Source organism: Dipodomys merriami, unplaced genomic scaffold (genome assembly GCF_024711535.1).
Source record: "Dipodomys merriami isolate MVZ:Mamm:240054 unplaced genomic scaffold, mDipMer1.0.p SCAF_41, whole genome shotgun sequence".
Lineage (NCBI taxonomy): Eukaryota > Metazoa > Chordata > Mammalia > Rodentia > Heteromyidae > Dipodomys > Dipodomys merriami.
The window spans coordinates 10,795,107-10,813,872 of NW_027205715.1; the positions used below are offsets into that span (position 1 = coordinate 10,795,107).

At 49.3% G+C, this 18,766-nt stretch overlaps 2 protein-coding genes across 8 annotated transcripts; one reads left to right on the forward strand and one right to left on the reverse strand.

Annotated features, from left to right (window-relative positions):
* Positions 1 to 1,003: 1,003 nt before the first annotated feature.
* On the reverse strand, positions 1,004 to 15,998 carry LOC138806989 (leucine-rich repeat-containing protein 29-like). 6 transcript variants are annotated; one of them, XM_069992525.1, is made up of 8 exons: positions 15,945 to 15,998; positions 13,416 to 13,517; positions 4,786 to 5,769; positions 3,646 to 3,714; positions 3,218 to 3,361; positions 2,851 to 3,068; positions 2,578 to 2,752; positions 1,004 to 1,307 (listed from the first exon to the last, which is right to left on the reverse strand). In XM_069992525.1, exons 1-7 carry the CDS (start codon positions 15,966 to 15,968, stop codon positions 2,584 to 2,586), a joined length of 1,710 nt encoding a protein of 569 aa, XP_069848626.1. In that variant the 5' UTR covers positions 15,969 to 15,998; the 3' UTR covers positions 1,004 to 1,307; positions 2,578 to 2,583. The 6 variants fall into 6 exon arrangements, with proteins under 6 accessions (XP_069848626.1, XP_069848625.1, XP_069848624.1 ...); XM_069992524.1 differs by having other exon boundaries at positions 1,004 to 1,303; positions 3,499 to 3,714; XM_069992523.1 differs by having other exon boundaries at positions 3,499 to 3,714.
* Positions 15,999 to 16,080: 82 nt separating this feature from the next.
* Positions 16,081 to 18,731, forward strand: LOC138806991 (transmembrane protein 208). Of its 2 annotated transcripts, XM_069992532.1 has the most exons (6): positions 16,081 to 16,193; positions 16,692 to 16,787; positions 17,841 to 17,900; positions 17,980 to 18,116; positions 18,273 to 18,357; positions 18,447 to 18,731. In XM_069992532.1, the coding sequence occupies exons 1-6, from the start codon at positions 16,188 to 16,190 to the stop codon at positions 18,582 to 18,584; spliced, it is 522 nt and encodes a 173-aa protein (XP_069848633.1). In that variant the 5' UTR covers positions 16,081 to 16,187; the 3' UTR covers positions 18,585 to 18,731. The 2 variants fall into 2 exon arrangements, with proteins under 2 accessions (XP_069848633.1, XP_069848634.1); XM_069992533.1 differs by lacking the exon at positions 18,447 to 18,731 and having other exon boundaries at positions 17,980 to 18,142; positions 18,273 to 18,354.
* The last annotated feature ends 35 nt before the right edge of the window (positions 18,732 to 18,766 follow it).

Sequence of the window (18,766 nt, forward strand, 5' to 3'; positions counted from 1 at the left end):
CCTTGTGGGCCAAGCCTGTGACAAATATGGATAGTCATCCCTCTTTTGTCTTCAAACTTAGCTCATAAGACATCAGGCAGGACCACAAACTTAGCAGCCACACTTGGGGGTCTAGTGTTCATGGGAGGCAGGGACTGTGGGGATTATTCTCATTCTCCTTTAGTGCTGAACTCACAGAGGCATGACCTATGACCTATTGTCTCGTTGGCACCTGCCAAGTAGCAGGACAGGAGGCAATGCTCCATTGAGATGCTTTCTGGGCAACATTACAGGGGCCTAGTCTGGGAGCAATGCTTCTAGAATGCTGTTTACAATCCTCAGAACTCAGTCTTCATCTCTGCTGGTCCTGGCTGGTCCTTTTTGCAGTTTGGAGGCCTCTGATGAGAGGCATGAAAGGAGAGGTGTATAATGGGACCTATTTCTGCTGAGGAACCAAACCCCTAGTTCCAAAGAGCATCCTGAGGCCGGTGGAGTTTCTAAGCAGATTTGGACAAATGGGAATTCTGTACTGAAAGCTCTGCATGCCATTAAAACCTAATTCAGAGCTGAGCACCAGTGGCTCATGCCTATAGTCCTAGCTACTCAGGAGGCTAAGATCTGAGGATTGAAGTTTAAAGCCAGCCTGGATAAACCCATGAGACTCTCTTAACTTGAAAAAAGCCAGACTGGAGATGTGGTTCAAGTAGCAGTGCACCAAGCTGTGAGTAAAAAAGCCAAGCAGGAGTGCAAGGTTCTGAGTTCAAGCCCCTGTGCCAGCACCAAAATCCAACTCAGGAGTATGAATGAGGTACAGGCCACAGACAGGACAGATACTTTAAAGGCTGAAGAAGGGGTGTTGGGTCTGGCAGGTCAGGCTTGGAGGAGTGGAGGCTCCAAGTCCCCGAGGCACAGAAGAGCACGAGGCAGGCTGAGTGCTGCTACCTACCTACCTTATTCATGCCACTCACTATTTCTTACCTAGTGCTTCCTCAAGTAGTTTACCTTAAAGACAGATGAAACAGCATCTCATTTGGAGAATGTACTTGTCTTTTCCCCCATCCCAGCCAACACTTCTTATCCTTAGGCATCCAGTGTGCCAGGCTGGGTTGAGAGACTTCCCATCACACTTAGATTGGTTTGTTATTGAGTTCAAGGTGGAAACAGGAGGCAGGGATCCCAGATGTAGTTAGGCTGCCCATACTGTCCATTCTTCCTTTTCAATGTCTTCAGTCCATTGTCCATGCTACTGTCATCTCAGCAACAATCTCCTGACTTCTGACCTCTAGTTCTGCTCCTCCAATCGTCTCAATACCTGTTATTCCACCTTCCTTGTAAATCATAAATCATGTGATTACACACTCATATACATTCTATATTCTTAAGTGTCTCCCTATTTATTGTCTATGAACTAATGGTCATGGTTACCAAGATTGAGCAGAGTTGAGATAGGTAGGCTGCAGACGTGTAGTTTAGTAACTGTACCTGTAGTCTGCAGCCATTCTTGAATGGCTCTAGTTGGAATCTTCTCTGTACCTGATCAGAGCCTACTCTTATCGGCTTAGCAACAGCTCTGGACTGCTTATGTGTACCCCCATAGTCGCCCCGTCTATCTTGCCCCTCTCTCATTTTTCACTGCTTTTATTCCTTCCTTGACCCTCCAAGTTCATTGCTGCCCTGGAATTCTAGTTTCTCTACCGCACACACTCATCACATTAGATTACCCCTGACAGTTGGCTTATTTGTCTTTCCAGCTGGCCTGGGGACTAGCAGTGTTGGCACTCAGCCCCTACATGAAGCACCATCTAAGTACTTCTAGAATTGATGGATAGATGGACAAAGTGTGGGGACATCTCATAGATGTTGTTGAGAAGTCACTGACACTGTTTAGAGGGTTGGGCTAGAAGGCCTATAATGACTCTTCTACCCAGAGATGCTGTCCTATTTTTCTTTTCCCATCCCCTACCCCCTATGAAAACAGTACATTGAATCAGCCATCATTAACCAGTTGTTCCTGAGTTCTGGCTGGGCCCAGTACCATTGCAGCAAGGCATGTCCAGGGTACTGTGCTGGGAATGGCTTTAATGTCTCCTGATTGAGTTAGGCTAGTGTTGACCAGCCCTGAAGGTCTTAGGGGTCAACTGAGGTAGGAGATGAAGGGCCCTTTAGTCTGAGAACTTCAGAACAGGTAAGATCTGGAACTTTTAATTCTGTTTGGGTTTACAAGAAGTAGGTAGTTTGGCTGTTAAAGCTCAGTGCATATGAGGGCTGGGAGAGCACTCAGAGGGAGCAAGTACAAAGAATACTGGCCTTACGTGTGAGATGTTGGGGGGTGGGGGGGGGCAGGGAAGTACAGGGTCTACTCTCCCGGCACCAGACTGAGCCTGCCTGTGGGCCTGGCCTCCCAAACAGGGTGAATGGAAAGTGACTGTTGCCTGCAGGGAAGCCCAGGGCAGGAAGTTTCCTGGGATGACCTAGACTGAGTCCTACACAAACTTTGAAGCAGGAGGCAAGGGGCCCTACAGCAAACTCTTAAGTCCTTAGACCTGGGCTGGAACCAAAGGTTATGGTAAAGACTAAGCTGTAGGGCTGGTTACTGACCTGGTCTTAGAGTGTGAGAGTCAGGTCAGCCCCTCCAACGAAGCGGGACTGGATGCAGGTCACCTGAGGCAGCTGTTCTTGAAAGCGCCTGATGGCCGCCATGTTAATACCAGGACACATGGCCACATCCAACACCTGGAGCTGCTTGCATGCCCGAGTAATGGCATCCAGGGTTCTGTTGAAAGGCCACTGGATGAGTGCCTAGCCCAACCCAAGGCCCCAGCCCGTCCCCTGCACTGTGGCTCCATTTGCTCAGTGCTGTCACACACTCACTGCTCTGTGAGTTGACTACAGCTGGATAGGTTGATGTGCTGCAGCCTTGGCCAGGACCTGGCTGCCTGGGCCCAGCCCTCATCACTAAGATGGCTGCAGTGACTCAGCACCAAACGCTCCAGACTGGGGCAGCCCCTGGCCACAGCCACCAAACCCATGTCTGTGAGTGCTGGCAATAGGCTCAGTGACAACCGCCTCAGCTGGGGGAACTGAAGCACCTGTAAAGGAGATGGCATTGGAACTCAGAGCCTGGGCCCCACCCCACCTCAGGGGTGTGACAGGAACTCAATAAGAAAGGCATGCCATGTAAAAAGAGGGTTGGCCCAGGCCCCTGGCTCCAGCCCCAAGATCCTCAGCCTACCCACACCTTGGCCAAACTGGCATCGGTCAGCTTGCTGCAGGCTGTGAGGTCCAACTCCTGGAGGGCCTGAAGCTTGAGCAGGGAGGGGCCCTGTGGTTGGGGAGAAGGGTCCGTAGAGTCTGAGGCCTGATGTTTCAGCTCTGCATGTGACTGTGGAAAGAAACCCCTGCTTCTCAGGTTCTTCCTGAGTTTGGCCTCACATGTTTCTAAAGAGAAACTTGGGAAGGGTTAGGAGGGCAGCTGAGCCCAGAGGTCACCCCACTCTCCCTGGCCTTAAGATCTCCCACCTGGGGGCCTAATGCAGGCTCCTCATTTGGTTCCTCCAGCCCCAGAAGCCCCCAGTCACAGAGCTCCTTGCACCAAGCCAGGCGCAGGACTGAGAGGTGGGTGAGGTAGGAGCAGATGGCCTGCATGGTCCGGTTGGTGAGACTCACACAAGATGACAAGTCTAGCACCCTCAAGCTCGAGCTCAGCACTGGGATCATGGAGAGCACAGATGCGTCCTAGAAGGTAGGGAGAAGAAGCCGGAGTAGAGGTCCCCAGCAAGGGTCTGCCCAAGGTTCCTGGAACAAGACAACAGGGAGCTGCCAGAGGACCCAGGCAGCACCCAGGCTGCATGGGCCATGCTGGCTATACAAGTTTGAAGTGGACAGGGTAGCCCATGGGGGTGAGAATCATGAAGAGGCTGCTGACGGACAAAAGTTGGCTGCAAATGATGCAGAAAGAATGTAGGTAGAAATTTCCAAGATATCTGCCCTGCTTGTGTTCCCAACTCTTGATAAAGGATGGGATGACCCTCAGCCCATTGGGCCAGGGGTGGTGACTAAGCAGAGCCAATCAGAAGTGCTCCCTCTAGAACTTGAACCACAAGTGTGAGGCTGTGGTCAGAACTGAGACTGTCACCTGCAGAGAAAAATAGAGACGGAGAAGCAGGATCTGAGGGCCTGGGCAGAGGATGCTGGCTTTTAGAGAGATATAGAGGGGCTTGGGAGGCACAGGAATGGTGAGGCCCAGGAGAACAGTAAGAGACACTAACATCCAAAGGAATAAATAGGCCCAGGAAAGGGGCACTTACAGCAAAACAAGGTTAAGAGACAGGTAATGCCCACATCACAGTAATAGGTTGAAAGAATAACCCGGTAAGGAGAGATGGTGTGACATTCTCAGAAGACAGAAATGCCATCCAGAGGAACAAGAATGAGCCATACGAAAGGACTCACTTTTGCTAGGAAGCAACTCTACTACCATGTGAAATTCTCTCCTGCTTGAGTGCCTTCTCAAGAGCCCCCTTCCCTGCCATTCTCTTCCATCACCCTTTCTCCAGCCTTCCTGCTTCCAGAATACGTATGTAAGATATTGGGATACACTTAATGTCTTGGGACTTTCTTTGCCTGGGCCTAGAGAGGAGACTCTGGGGAGGCATGCCAACAGCCTATCTGTCTAGGTTTCTCTTTTCTTCCAGACTATGGCTATGCTCTAACTACTTTGCCTGGATCATCCCTCCCTGGGGCTACAGGCAAGCCCTTCATCCCCACCCTCCAAGCTGCCCTAGAGAGGAAGAGAGGGTTGCTCACCTTTAGTGAAGAGCAGTAGGCCAGCCTGAGAGAGGTCAATGGGGGTGGAGTTCCACGTACTGTTCCCAGGGCCTGGGCCAGCTCCCGCCCGCTCACCAAGCAGCACTCAGCCATGTCCAGGCTCTGCAATTCCCGCAGGCCCCCGAGGGCTGTACACCCTGCATCTGTCAGCCGTTGCAGCTTCCCAAGGCTCAGGTGCCGCAGATGCCGTAGGCCCCTGCTCACAGCCAAAAGTGCCCCATCAGTCAGTTCTGAGCAGCCGCTGAGGTTCAGGGAAGTAAGGCCAGGTTGCTGACGGCACAGAGTGGCCACAGCCTCTGTAGAGAGGTCCCGGCAGCTGTGCAGGTTCAGCTCCTGCAGCTGCAGCCCAGCCACCTGGCCGAGGGCCCGCAGGGCCTCAGGTGGTAAGCCAGTGCCACTTAGGTCCAGGGAGCGTAAGCTGCCAGCCCGTTCCTTTATGAATTTCAGCAGGTTTTGGAAGGTTAGTTCAAAGGGTGGGGAGCCCTGGGGACCCCAAGCTGGTGCTGACTCGAAGGTAAGGTGGCAGTAAGCCAAAGAGAGGCGCTCCAAGCTGGGGACACAGTTGCTGAGCTGGTTGAAGCTGAGGTCGGTCAGGTCTCGCAGGCCGGCCAGGTTGAGCTCACGGAGACCACTTAGCGCCTGCCGGACACGCTGTGCTGTCTCAGGCTGAGCCAGTAGCGTGCCTGATGTAAAGAGGCTGTTGCAGCCACTGAGATCAAGGGTGCGCAAGGCTGGGCATCGCAGGACCAGAGCCGCAAAGGAGGCCTCTGTGGGACTGCCCCCACCCAGGCACAAGCTCTGCAGGTGTGGGCCTAGGTGGTAGGCAATGGACTGGAGCACCTGGTGGGAGGCTGGTGAGCCATCCAGGTTGACTAAGCTGATGCAGGAGATGCCCCGGAGGCCCAAGCTCTTGATAGCCGAGAGTGAGGCAGAGGACACAGGGATGTTGTACCGCACTTTTCTCTATAGAGTAGCAGTAGGCCTAAGGTTAGTTCTCTGGCCAGAGGTTGAGGGCAGGTGAGGAAGGGTTCCTCCACAATGAAGATCCACTGTGATGTGTGGTTGAAGGGTGTGGGGGAGGAAATGGGAGTTGGGACAAATCATGTTGGGATTTGAAGGGTGCTGACTATCGGAGGCAGGCAAGAAGATTAGTCAAAGGACAGGACTAGATGCCTAAGGAAGGGCAGGCACAGAGCAGGGAGTTGGCTGAGCACAGGAGGGCAGAGATGTGACCTGAAGGAAGCCCAATGAAACCCTATTGGGTAAGAGGACAAAGTATGCTGGACCCCAACCTTGCAAACTCTCAGAAGGAGGCCCTGACCTCCATGTTCCCAGTCTCCTGCTCTAGGAACTTGGTATTAGCTAAGCAGACAGCTCTTTTTTGCTGAAGGCTAATACTCTACCACTTCTTCCCTCCCATTTTTGTAGGTTATTTATAGCCTTTTTAGGAGAAGTAAAAGCTGGGTGCCTGGTGCTCACACCTGTAATCCTAGCAACTCACAAGGCTGAGATCTGAGGATCACAGCTCAAAGCCAGCTCGGCAAGTCCATGAGACTCTTATCTCTAATAAACCACTCAGAAAACTGGAAGTGGCACGATGGCTCAAGAGGTAGAGGGCTAGCCATGAGTTGAAGAGCTTAGGGACAGCGTCCAGGCCCAGAGTTCAAGCCCCACAACCAACAAAAAAATAAATAAAAATAAATAAATAAATAGAAGAAGTGAAGCAGTGTTTACAACTTTCTGTGGCCCAGGTGCCTGAAGTCTGCAGTAGGCAGGGAAGTGTGGAGCCCCTGGTGGCCTCAAAGTGCCCTAGGCATATGAATATTTGCAAAAATAGTTTTGTGTGTAAAGGAAAGATCATGTGCCTGAGCATGTATGTGTGCATGTAAGCACACATGAACAAACACATGTGGGACTGCCAGAAGTCAGGAGAATCCCTGTAGCACATCTAGATAAGGAAGGAGAAGCCAGGTGTCTGTGGCTCACACCTGTAATCTTAGCTACTCAGGAGGCTGAGATCTGAGGATCGCAGTTCAAAGCTAGTTTGGGCAGGAAAGTCTGTGAGACTCATCTCTAATTAACTAGCAAAAAGCCAAAATGGAGATATGGTTCAAGTGGTAGAGCATCAGCATTGAGCAAAAAAAGCTAAAGGATAACCCTCAGGCCCTGAGTTAAAGCCCCAGTACCATCACCACCACCACACCACCCCTAGGAGGAAAAAAAAAAAAAAAAAAGGTAAGGAAGAAGCCTTCTCAGAGGAGGTGCTAAGGAAGTTGAGCTGGCCCTGTTCAGGAGAGCAAGAATAAGGAATGCATGGTGAGAGTAGGGTATGACCCAGGAGGCACATTCATCACTAAGTTGTATAAGCTGCCTGGTGCAAGAGTATAGGAGCCTCCACCTAAGAAAATTATTTTCATTAAATCTTCCTAGCTCTTATGTAGCCAAGAGGAAGTCAGTATAATTTGTATGCAAGAGGCCTGTAGGGGAAGGAAAACCTACTTGACTTCTAAAATCCTAGACCCTGGGTTAGAGATATGGCTCAGTGGTAGAGTGCTCACTTAGCATGTTCAAAGCTGTTCCCTTCTTACTTAGATTGCAAGCAAATTGTAGTGAAATAAGACCCTTGGTTTTGCATCCTAATGCAGGAAAGCAAGCTCCCTGAAACCTTATCAATGACTGCAAAAGAAACCACTGTTCTTGCTTGTGTATCTCACTGACAGCACCAAAAGGGAAAGGGAAATGTAATAGTGACATGCAGGATGGGCTCCTACAAAATTTTATCAGCAGGACTCTCCCAGGCAGAGATGGGGGTAGAAATCAGCCCGGCTTTTGCCCCTGACAGAAGTGGCCACCATTGCTGTTATGTTGGCAAGCAGAGTGTGTGTAAAAACTGGCACCAGCTTCTCACAGCAATCGGAGGTTGGTTAGGTTTCCCTTCTGGACCCCACCTCCAAATCATGGCCTTTCCCAGTGACAGCACTCACAGAAGATCTCTTGAGATAGGGCATCAGGGACTCCCAAGGGTCTGGGTCCCTTTCAGATTTAAGGAGAGCTAAGGCAGCAGCCTGGGGAGGGAGATGAAAAGGTCAGAAAGAGAAAGGTGTGGAAAGGAAAGAATTATGCCTCTTGCCACTGCCAAGCCTTGCAGGATGGATGAGTCAGTCTATGAGGAATAAACTAGTGTTGGGGGAGCTGAGAGCTGAGAGCTGGTTGCCCAGGCAGCACCCGCCCCCACCACTCTTATGTGGAGCCTGAAAGTCTCACAGGCCTCAACTGGCAGCAGAAGCTACAGGTGCGCATTCTCATCCTCTTCCTGACAGCCTGAACAGCAGGCTAACTCCTTATGTGCAAGGTAGACACAGTGTCAAGGGAGAATACTGAGTTACACTGGGCCCAGTCCAGGGCTGACAACTGTCAGCCAAAAGGTACTGGACAAACAGGCAGGGCCTAGCTTGTAGGACTTTTGATACTAGGATAAGACCACTTATCACCCAGTGGCCTATCCTGCTCCTAAGGTCAAGTGGTCTTAACTTAAGGAGCCTAGAGAAGCTGTTTAGGGCTTTTTGTTTATGAATTCCTGTTCCAGGCTAGGTGTTGGTAGCTCAAGCCTGTAATCCTAGCTACTCAGGAGGCTGAGATCTGAGGATCACGGTTCAAAGCCAGCCCGGGCAGCAAAGTCTGTGAGACTCTTATCTCCAATAAACCACTAGAAAACTGGAAGTGGCACTGTGGCTCAAGTGGTAGAGCACTCGCCTTGAGCCCAAGCCCAGAGTTCAAGCCCCACGGCCGACCAAAAAAAAAAAAAAAAAGATTCAAAGCCAACCCAGGCAGGGAAGTCTGTGAGACTCATCTCCAATTAACTAGCAACAACAAAAATAACAACAAAAAGCCAAAAGTGGAGCTGTGGCTCAAGCGATAGAGTGCTAGCCTGAGTACAAAATCTCAGAGACAGTTCCCAAGTTCTGAGTTCAAGCCCCAGGACTAGCACATACACAAAAAAGTTCATCTTCCAGTTTTAGGGACCAGCCAATCATCCTGGTCTCCTCCTTTTTCCATGCCAGCATCTTTTTTTTTTTTTTATTGTGGGGCTTGAACTCGGGGCCTGGGTGCTGTCCTTGCTATCCCTGAGCTCTTTTACTCAAGGTTTGTGCTCTACCACTTTGAGCTACAGTCCCACTTCTGGTTTTTGAGTGGTTAACTGGAAATAAAAGTCTCACAGGGACTTTTCTACCTGAGCTGGCTTCGAAGCACAATCCTCAGATCTCAGGCCCCTGAGTAGCTAGTTTTACAGGTGTGAGCCACAGGTGCCCAGCCATTCCAGCAGCTCAGAAGCAATTACAAAGTCATTTGAGAAGCAGCTAAATGCCTACTTTTATTTTATTTTATTTTATTTTATTTTTTTGTCAGTCATGGGCCTGAACTCTGGGCCTGGGCGCTATCCCTCAGCTCTTCAGCTCAAGGCTAGCCCTCGACCACTTGAGCTACAGCACCACTTCCGGCTTTTTCTGCTTATGTGGTGCTGAGGAATCGAACCCAGGGCTTCATGTGCAAGACAAGCACTTTACCACTGAGCCACCTTCCCAGCCCCAATGCCTACTTTTAAAAGTGACAACAATTGGGGGCAGGGGGAGACACAGCACAAGTGGAACCAAATGCAAGGCCCTAAGTTCAAACCTGAGTTTGTTTAAGTAAGTATGCTAAGCAGACAAACAAATGTAACAAATGCCCACTGACCATGGGAGACCAGGGTTTTGTGGTTCCCTAGTGAAGCCCTGCATTGAAACTATAGGCCTGTGTACAAACTCAGAGACCTGATGGAGAAAAGGCCTCCCTGTATTCTGTACTAGAAGCAAGGCTAAAGTGCCTGTTTCAACAGAAGAATGTGGGGAAATGCAGGCCTGGTACTCTGGAGAGGAGCTAAACTCCTCTCAGGTTGGGGTAGGGGGAGGCAGTGGAGGGCAGAGTCTTCTGCTCTTTCTCTACAATGAACCACCCAACAATGGACAATCAGTGCTTCTCAGTAGCGCCTAGGTTTGTTGGAGAGCACTGCCACTGCCTGCATCCTTATTTGAGATTGGGATTATGTGAACAGTAGAAGTTACCAAATCCAGCATCCTAGGCTGGTTAGACCTAGGCCAGCTTGGCTTTGGCAATCCATAGCTGTTCCATACCATCAGGGACTGAGGACACTGCTTCCTCTTCTACTTGCCCACACCTGGGCCCTGGGAGATGGTTCCTGCCCACAGAGTCCTGCAGATTCCTCTCTGGGATATGTGGTTAGCTGGAGAGCAGCTTCAGCTCTATAATGGTAGCCTCTAAGACCACAGTCACTGATGCTACCCTCCTTTTCTCTTTCTCTTCGCTCCTCCTCACCCCACCTATACCCAAAGCCCTGCCTCCACTCTCTCTCCTCAGAACTTGCTGTCTTGCTTCCCTCATGATGCTGTGTCTATTCTCCTTGCCCAGCCAGGGATAATGAAATCAGCTGCCTCTTCAGAGGATAATGAATACTGCCAAGGAAGCCAGGGTCTCTCCTCTTTCCTATTCCAAAATTGGCCTCTGCTATCCTGACTCCTTCTTACCTTTCTTCTACCCCTTCCCACCCTCCAGAAACTCTCTCCTAACCCACCATTTTCTCCAGCTCTGAGCCTATGCAGTGCTTCGCCTCACCTGCCTTCTTAGGGAAGACCTGTTCTGCTTCTAATAGAAACCAGGTGAGAAGACTCCTCTTTCCTTGCTCATATCTGACAACTGGTTCCTGGCTGGACCCCAACCTCCTTCCCACTCTCGCTCTTTGGGTTTTGCTTGCCCTTTTCTCTTGGCCCCAGGAAGAGGTATCCCAAGTTCTTCAGGGAGTCGTATTGTTTTTGTCTTACTACCATTCTTCCCACAAACAACAAATCAAGCTCCCTTCATCCTGCAGCCCCTCTTTTCTCCTCTCTGATTTCTCCTCTTCCAGCTGCACCTTTGGAAGCACAAGGCCACACCCACATCTACTGTCTGGCTTTACAATCACTCCTCCAGCCCCACCCCAGCAGATTCACTCATTCATGGTGTCAGCTTCTCTGCAATAAGGTTCTTTTTCCCTCCCTTCCTCCCTCCCACCCTCCCCCCTCCCTCCCCCCCTTTCTCTTTCCTTCTTCCCAGTCCTAGGGCGTGAACTCAGTGTCTGGGGTCTGTCTCTGAGCATCTCTGAGCTTAAGACTAGCACTCTACCACTTGAGCCACAGCGTCAGTTCTGGCTCTTTCTGTTTGTGTGGTACTGAGGAATCACACCCAGGGCTTTCTGCATGCTAGGCAAGCACTCTTATCACTAAGCCACATTCCCAGCCTTCCAGTAAGGTTCTCTCTACTACCAACATGTAGGGGCTTCTTTCCAATCTCCCACAATGTCCTGTCCAACATGCCACTTGCTAGGGACAATCAGTTTCCTAGCTATTGTCCTTGGTGGTATTTCTCACTGGGGGGTCTGAGACTGCCCTCCTGGCTCTTCTCTTACCTGCTACCCTGCTCCTCACTGGTCTCTTTTGGGGCTACCAAAGAAGAGAGACCCAGTCAAGAGATGATGGCTTCCTCCTGGTTTATTCTACCTGGAGACAAATATATGCATGCACATACACACAATCTTTGTCTATTTCCATGTACCCCCTGGCACGTCATACTTTATCTCATTGGGCAATCTTTTCTTTCCAATTGCTTTCTTTCTGGCCCATATAACTCTCCTAAACAACAGGCCCTAGGAGTTTCAAGGACCTCTCTCCAGATAGCCCCAATATAACATACTCAGATCTGAGTTTGCCATCTGTCCCTAACTGTGCTCCTTCTAATCTCTTGGCAGCCTCTACCAAGTCATCCTCACTGCTCACATCCACAATGGCCAAAGTCTTATCTGCTCCAATTCCTTGATATATTGAAATGATGTCTCTGCTTCAACTTCACTGCTTCTGGCTTCGTTCAGGTCCTTCTATTATCTGCCAGGAATATGTCACAGCACTTTCCTCCTCAAGGTTCTAGTCTCTTATTTTCTCTGCCTCCAATCCATGCCTGATCTTATCATCTAAGGCAAATCTGGTGATGCTCTTCAGGCCCTCTGACAAGTCTCCCCAACTACAAGAGAGAGGCCAAGCTTGCCAGCCCCCATGCAATCACTTCTACATTGGATTGCAGTTTATTTCTTCAGCCTACCTCTTATCAGGTCCAGTCAGCTTACTTATTACTTCATAACATTTAAAAATAAATCTTTTTTTTTTTGTCTGTTGTAGGGCCTGAACTCTGGGCCTGGGCACTATCACTCAGCTCTTCAGCTCAAGGCTAGCGTTCTACCACTTGAGCCATAGTGCCACTTCTGGTTTTTTCTGCTTATGTGGTGCTGAGGAATCAAACCCAGGGCCTCATGCATGCAAGTCAATCACTCTACCACTGAGCCACCTTCCCAGCCCCAATAAAAATAAATCTTACCAAGTAAAAATTCAGAAGAAATAATTTTGCTGTGAATCTACAACATCTCTAAAAATCACATTAAAAAAGAAAAATGTATATTTATTAAAATCTCTGAAGGGGTTCTAAACAACAATGAAGGAAATAGAAAAGGAACTCTTTAAACAACCATGAAGGAAATAAAGAAAATGGATTTTCAGAATCAACAACATAGAGGCTCGGTGTCTTAAAAACAAAAATGCCTACCAATCTTATGAAGAGGCAAACATATCAGGAATATATTTCAATAAATATATAAAAATCAATCTCTTGATATATATAAAAAGTTCATACAAATGGGTAAGAAAAATACTAACACCTAGATAGTTAAATGCATAGAAATCACAAAGGAAGAACCAACAGTCAGCTGCTGAAAAAAAACCAACTATTCAACTTCACTAATAATTAAAGAAACTAAACTTAAAACATTGTGACATTGTGACATTGTCTTTCAAACTAGCATAAATGTCAAGATGTCTGCATTCATCTCCCTGCTAGGCTGTCTTCCTATACTCCTGTCCACTCTGCACTGCAGAGTTCCATGACACAAATCATATATTGTCACTAGGCTGCCTTAACATTCCTCACAGACTCCACAACAGTGATTAGGAGAAAGCCCAAGCTCTGCTCTCTGGCACATCTGCCAACTTGCAGTCTGATCCTATTCTAGTCTCATTTCTTACTACTTCTCTCACATGTATCTCAGTTCCAGTTATCTGGATGTTTCCAGATAACTATACCACACCCTGATGCCTCCACCTGTGCTGTTACCAGTTCTAGAAGATCAACCTGAATTCTCATCCTATTCCTTCAGGAGGTCTTCCCTGCACTGTTGGTTGATAGCCTTTGGATGTCCTTCATGTCCCTGTTGCATCTTTTCAGTGCCATGTCACAGCACTGAGCCATGGTTATCAAGATCATTCATACTGCTTGTCTTCCTTCACTGGACTATGTACTCCTTATGTGGACCACATATTATTCATCTTGATTGCCTCAGCTCTGTACCCATAGCAAAGTATGCATGAGTACATAAATATATATGAATGGATAGTAAATAGATGATAGATGAGCAAAGATAGGAGCAAGCTAAAGTGAGACAATACAGAATGGGCAAGATAGGATGAGAACCTTACCTCTCGGAGGGCATTCTGGGCTGCACAGTACCAAGCCCGGTTCACCAGGGAGGCCTCTTTCTGATCTGACAGAGGCAGGAAACTCAGAATATATGTGAGCATCTGAGGGGAAAAGACAGAGCATTTACCAACTATTAGTGCTGAGGGGCCTTTGGCATCTACTCCAGCTGATAGCACTGTGGACCTGAGGGTACCAGAGCTCTGTACCCTCAGAGCATTAGATGGAGGCTTCATGGAGTATTTGCTTGCCCTCTCCAGCCTCCAAATATCTTTACTGTGAATAAACCTTTCCTGAGCACCACTCGAGTTCAGGCTTGTACCACCTAGTAACAATCAAACTTCCTGACTAGTTTGGTAGAAAAAATGTGAGGTTTTTTTTTTTTTTTGGGGGGGGTAGATAAACCTAGTCTAAACACCCTACTCTTTTTTTTTTTTTTTTTTGGTCGGTCGTGGGGCTTGAACTCTGGGCTTGGGCGCTGTCCCTCAGCTCTTCAGCTCAAGGCGAGAGCTCTACCACTTGAGCTACAGCGCCACTTCCGGTTTTCTGGTGGTTTATTGGAGATAGGAGTCTCACAGTCTCTCCTGCCCGGGCTGGCTTTGAACCGCGATCCTCAGATCTCAGCCTCCTGAGTAGCTAGAATTACAGGCGTGAGCCACCAGCGCCCGGCCACCCTACTCTTCCAACTTATCCCTCTAAGCCTTATCTGTGAAACAGAAATTGTAGTGAGCTTTAAAGGGGTGCTATGAGAATTAAGTTATACAGCATAGTGTCTTGCATAGATCTAGTAGGTGGAGCTCTCCTTCTCTGATCTTCTGAAGTCCTACTTCTTCCTTCTGCCCTCACAGGTCCAGTTCAAAACTGATTCCAGTTTCAGTATATCCCTGATTTAAAACAAACAAACCTTCAGGGCTGGAAAGTTGGGTGAGTGGTAGAGTGCTTGCCTCTCATGCATGAGGCCCTGGGTTTGATTCCTCAGCACCACATAAGTAGAAAAAAGCTGGAAGTAGGGCCGTGGCTGAAATGCTAGGGCGCTAGCCTTGAGCTAAAGAGCTGAGGGACAGTGCCCAGGCCCAGAGTTCAGCCCCCACGACCGACAAAAAAACAAAACAAAACAAAAAAAACTTTAGGGTTTCGTAGTTCTCTTAGGACCAAATCTTCACACTGAGTACTACCAGATCTCCATGCCTATTTGAGCCAGCTGGTCCCCGAACCTCCATAATCTATCCTCCATACTGTCCATAAAGACAGCACATCTATTTCCTTTTGCCTACACAGACCTCTTTCCTTGATGTCTTTTTTTTTTTCTAATGTCTTTCTTTAAGCTTGACTTTACCAGGCTCATTCTGATTTCTCCTTCTCTCCTCGGATGCTAAGCACTTTGGAAGTCCTCACCACAATACTTACTGGATTAAATTGAGGATGGAAAGGGGTATAGAAGGGGAAGGAACAGGGTGAGGAAGATAAAACTGTTTATTTCTCAGAGGAGGATGACTAGTAAGTAGAGAAGAGGCATGGGGAAGAGAGATCTGATGGGAGCCAGCACTGACCAGGCAGGCCCCTAACCACAGGGAGAGGCAGGAAAATGTCTCCAGTAAGATACCACATGTGTTCTGGGCTGAGCAACCAATCCCAGGAGCAAAGGGGGAGGGGCATGATTCATTGGCCTTTCCAGAGGGACTAAAGGAGGGAGTGATAAGAGTGGCTATTCTACAAACCCCATCCCAAGGGGCTACTGTAAAGACGCAAGTGGTTATCTATGGAATCTACAGGGATGTATGGACAGCCTCTGGGGTCAACCAGAGAAGAGATCATTGCAGGGACTCATAGAAGGAGGAACAGGCTTATTTTTGCCAGGGAGAGAAAGCATTCCAGGACTGATGGCAAAGAATGCCCTGTCTCCCTTGGGCAATGGGAGGGGACAGCCAACCCTCAGAGCAAAAAGGATGGAGAAGCCATTAGGAACAAAACCTGTTATCTCCTGTCCCCACGAGGACAGAAGGAGAATGAATAAATATCCCATGGGGTGAAAAAGATAAAGGAGGACATCACTAGGGGACCTAGAGATTGAGGAGCAGGCTTGTCCTCCTTGCTAAAGGACCTCAGAAAACCCATTTCCAGAACAGTCGGCTTCCCACTTCCAGGGAGGGGGAGGAAGTAGAATGACCATTTGGGAGCCTTTAGGGACGATGGGATGGAGCAGACATCTTCCAGAACAGAGAGGAAGAGGAGGGTCATCTAAAGGAAAGGGGGTGGAAAGAGGGTCTAATTCTCTCTGGGACGACAGAGCAGCTGCCTCCTGGGTCTGATGGGGAGGAAGAGGATGGTCCCCCAAGACAAGCCAAAGGGGACAGATGGCCCCCAGAGCGGGGCCGTTACCCAGAAATAGCAGGTCCTAGCGTCCTCCGGGCGGGTCATTTTTTTGCCAAGCAGAAAGTGCCGGGTGAGCTGTCAGACAACCCCTCCCCAAAGCTGGGGTCCCTGAGGGCGGGGCCTGTCCGGAGCTAGGCCTGAGGACCGCTTCCTCTCACCTCCAGGGGCAGCGACTCCGCCATCGCATCCCTGCCGTCTCCGCCCCCGCGCAAGGTTTTCTGGGAAGTGTAGTCTCGCTCACGCTGGGGGTGGGGCTTGGGAAGGAAGTGGACTCCACTTCCGTCCAAGATCCTGACGGCGTTGGTCTGCACCGGAAGTGCATGGTCTGCCGATGTGGTATCCAGTGACTGTGGTGTCAGCCTCCCGCTCTTGTTTCTCTGACTGGGTACTTGCTTTGCACCATGGCGGTAAGGAGGAAATTAGGGAGGGGTTCACATCAGCAAAACGCTCCCGGGGCTAGGAGAGTGAAGAGGAATTTGAAGTGGGTCAGAAGGGGCGCCATCCAATGGCCGATTGTAGTAGAGTGAGGGTGTTGGGGAACGGAGATGGCGGCGAAAGACCAGAGTAGAGCTACTCCAGCCTCGGCTGGAGAGGGGCGCCGTTCACCTCCACCCAGGGAGTGCCTCCAGCCAAAAGCTGGACTTTACCAGGGTAGCTAGAGAAGGTATTAGCCCAAATTGGATTGTTTCAGGGTGAGCAGGAGACGATCATAGCAGAGTGCTGTAAAGATGGATGTCAGCTCTAGACACGCTTGGAAGAAGGGTGGACATCCCGGGGACCGTTTGAGCATGAGGAGGATCTCGCTGAGGTGCAGGTGGAACTTGGTAGCTAGCCAAGTTGGTACGGGGAGTGAGGAGGACTATGACTGAGAATAGCTCTGACAGCATTTTATCACCCCTCTACAGCCCAAAGGCAAGGTGGGCACTAGAGGGAAGAAGCAGATATATGAAGAGAATAGAGAAACCCTAAAGTTCTACCTGCGGATCATTCTAGGGGCCAACGTAAGTAATTGCCTCCTTTCTTCTATTCATAGCTCCACAGTCATCAGCCTGTTTGATGAGTATGGACACCATCTAATAGCTGTACCGTATAGAACCGGGAGATAGTTCTGTTCTATTTCTTCCTACAGGCCTAGCCTAGTGGCGACCTTGAAAGAGGAAAAGGCCCTTGGATTAGCTAGGAAAACTATTTTGCCCCAAGAAGGGAGCTCCCAGGTGCACTTGAATGCAAATACTCTTATATGGCCAAAGCTCCAGCAAAGAACATTTAAAAAAAAAAAAAAAGTATGGAGGAGAGGCTAGATGTGATGGTGCATGCCTGTAATAGCTGTTTGGGAGCCTGGAAGCAGGATGATCAAGAGTTTTCTGACATCCTGGGCAGCAAAGGCTCTTCTCTTGTCTCAAAAAAAAAAAAAAGAAAAGAAAAGCAGGGCTTTAGTTCAGTACTGTGTCACTTACCCTGATTCAATTCAGGATACTCCTCTCATCCCAAAAAACACACAGGAATGAGAAAGGATTCGGGCACAGAGAAAAAGTGCTAATTAGTGAAAGTAAATCCAAACAAAAAATAAAAATTAAGAAAAACGTGTCGGGTACCAGTGGCACACCTGTAATCCTAGCTACCAAGGAGGCTGAGATCTGAGGATCATGATGAAAAGCCAGCCCAAGCAGGAAAGTCTGAGACTCTTTATCTCTAATTAACCACCAAAAAATCACAAGTGACGCTTTGGCTCAAATGGCAGAGCACTTTGCCTTGAGCTCAAGAGCTGAGGGACAGTGCCCAGGCCCCAGAATTCAAGCCCCATGACTGACAAAAAAAGAAAAAGAAAAGAAAATGGTTGCCCTTCCCACCCCAGGTACACAGGCAGACTTGGCTTTGAGAGTCAAATCTGATTATTTAAAGTCAGGAAGCAGGGCCCTTCCTTCTACCCCAGAACTACCTAGCTTCTCCCAAAGCCTGGCTTAATTCATGGTCAGAGTTGAGAGAATCTTGAAAGAAGTTTGTAGTTTGGAGATAAGCTTTCAACTCAAACCTGACTCTCTCTTTGTTTGCAGGCCATTTACTGCCTTGTAACCTTGGTCTTCTTCTATTCATCTGCCTCATTTTGGGCTTGGGTAAGTGTTTGCATCCCTGGAAGGTAATTGAGTGTAGGGTCAGTGGCTGCCCTTTGATACCCCTGTTTTTGGTCTGCAGATGGCCCTGGGCTTTAGTCTGGCAGTGTATGGGGCCAGCTACCACTCTATGAGCTCAATGGCTCGGGCAGCCTTCTCTGAGGATGGGGCCTTGATGGATGGTGGCATGGACCTCAACATGGAGCAGGGCATGGCAGAGTGAGTGTCCCCCACCGCCAGCCCAGGTGAGCGGCCCCAGGACTGGGGCTCTGGAACCTGAGGGCCCAAGACCACAGCTACTTACAACTTGAGTAGAGTGGAAGGGAGCCAAATGGGCCCACCTACTGTCTTTGGCAGCCTCTCTTCTATCCACAGGCACCTTAAAGATGTGATTCTACTGACAGCCATTGTGCAGGTTCTCAGCTGCTTCTCCCTGTACATCTGGTCCTTCTGGCTTCTGGTGCGTAGTCTGGAGGAGCCTCTAAGCATGTAAACCCTTCCCAGTCTTCCTTCTTTGTACCTAGCTTCAAGTTACCTTTTCTCCCCTAGGCTCCTGGCCGGGCCCTTTACCTTTTGTGGGTAAATGTGTTGGGACCCTGGTTCACAGCAGACAGTGGCTCACCAGCACCAGAGCAAAATGAGAAACGGCAGCGCCGACAGGAGCGGCGGCAGATGAAACGGCTATAGCCATTGATGTGGCCACAGGCTGCTAGGCACTGGCTAGCTCTCTCAGGATATATGCCTCTCATGCCTGGAGCTATGAGGGCCTAGTCCAAGGGCCATAAGCGGCCTACAGCATAGGATTGTTAAATAAATGACTTACAATATGGCTAATGGCTGTGTGGCAATGATGAAGGACAAGGCTACAG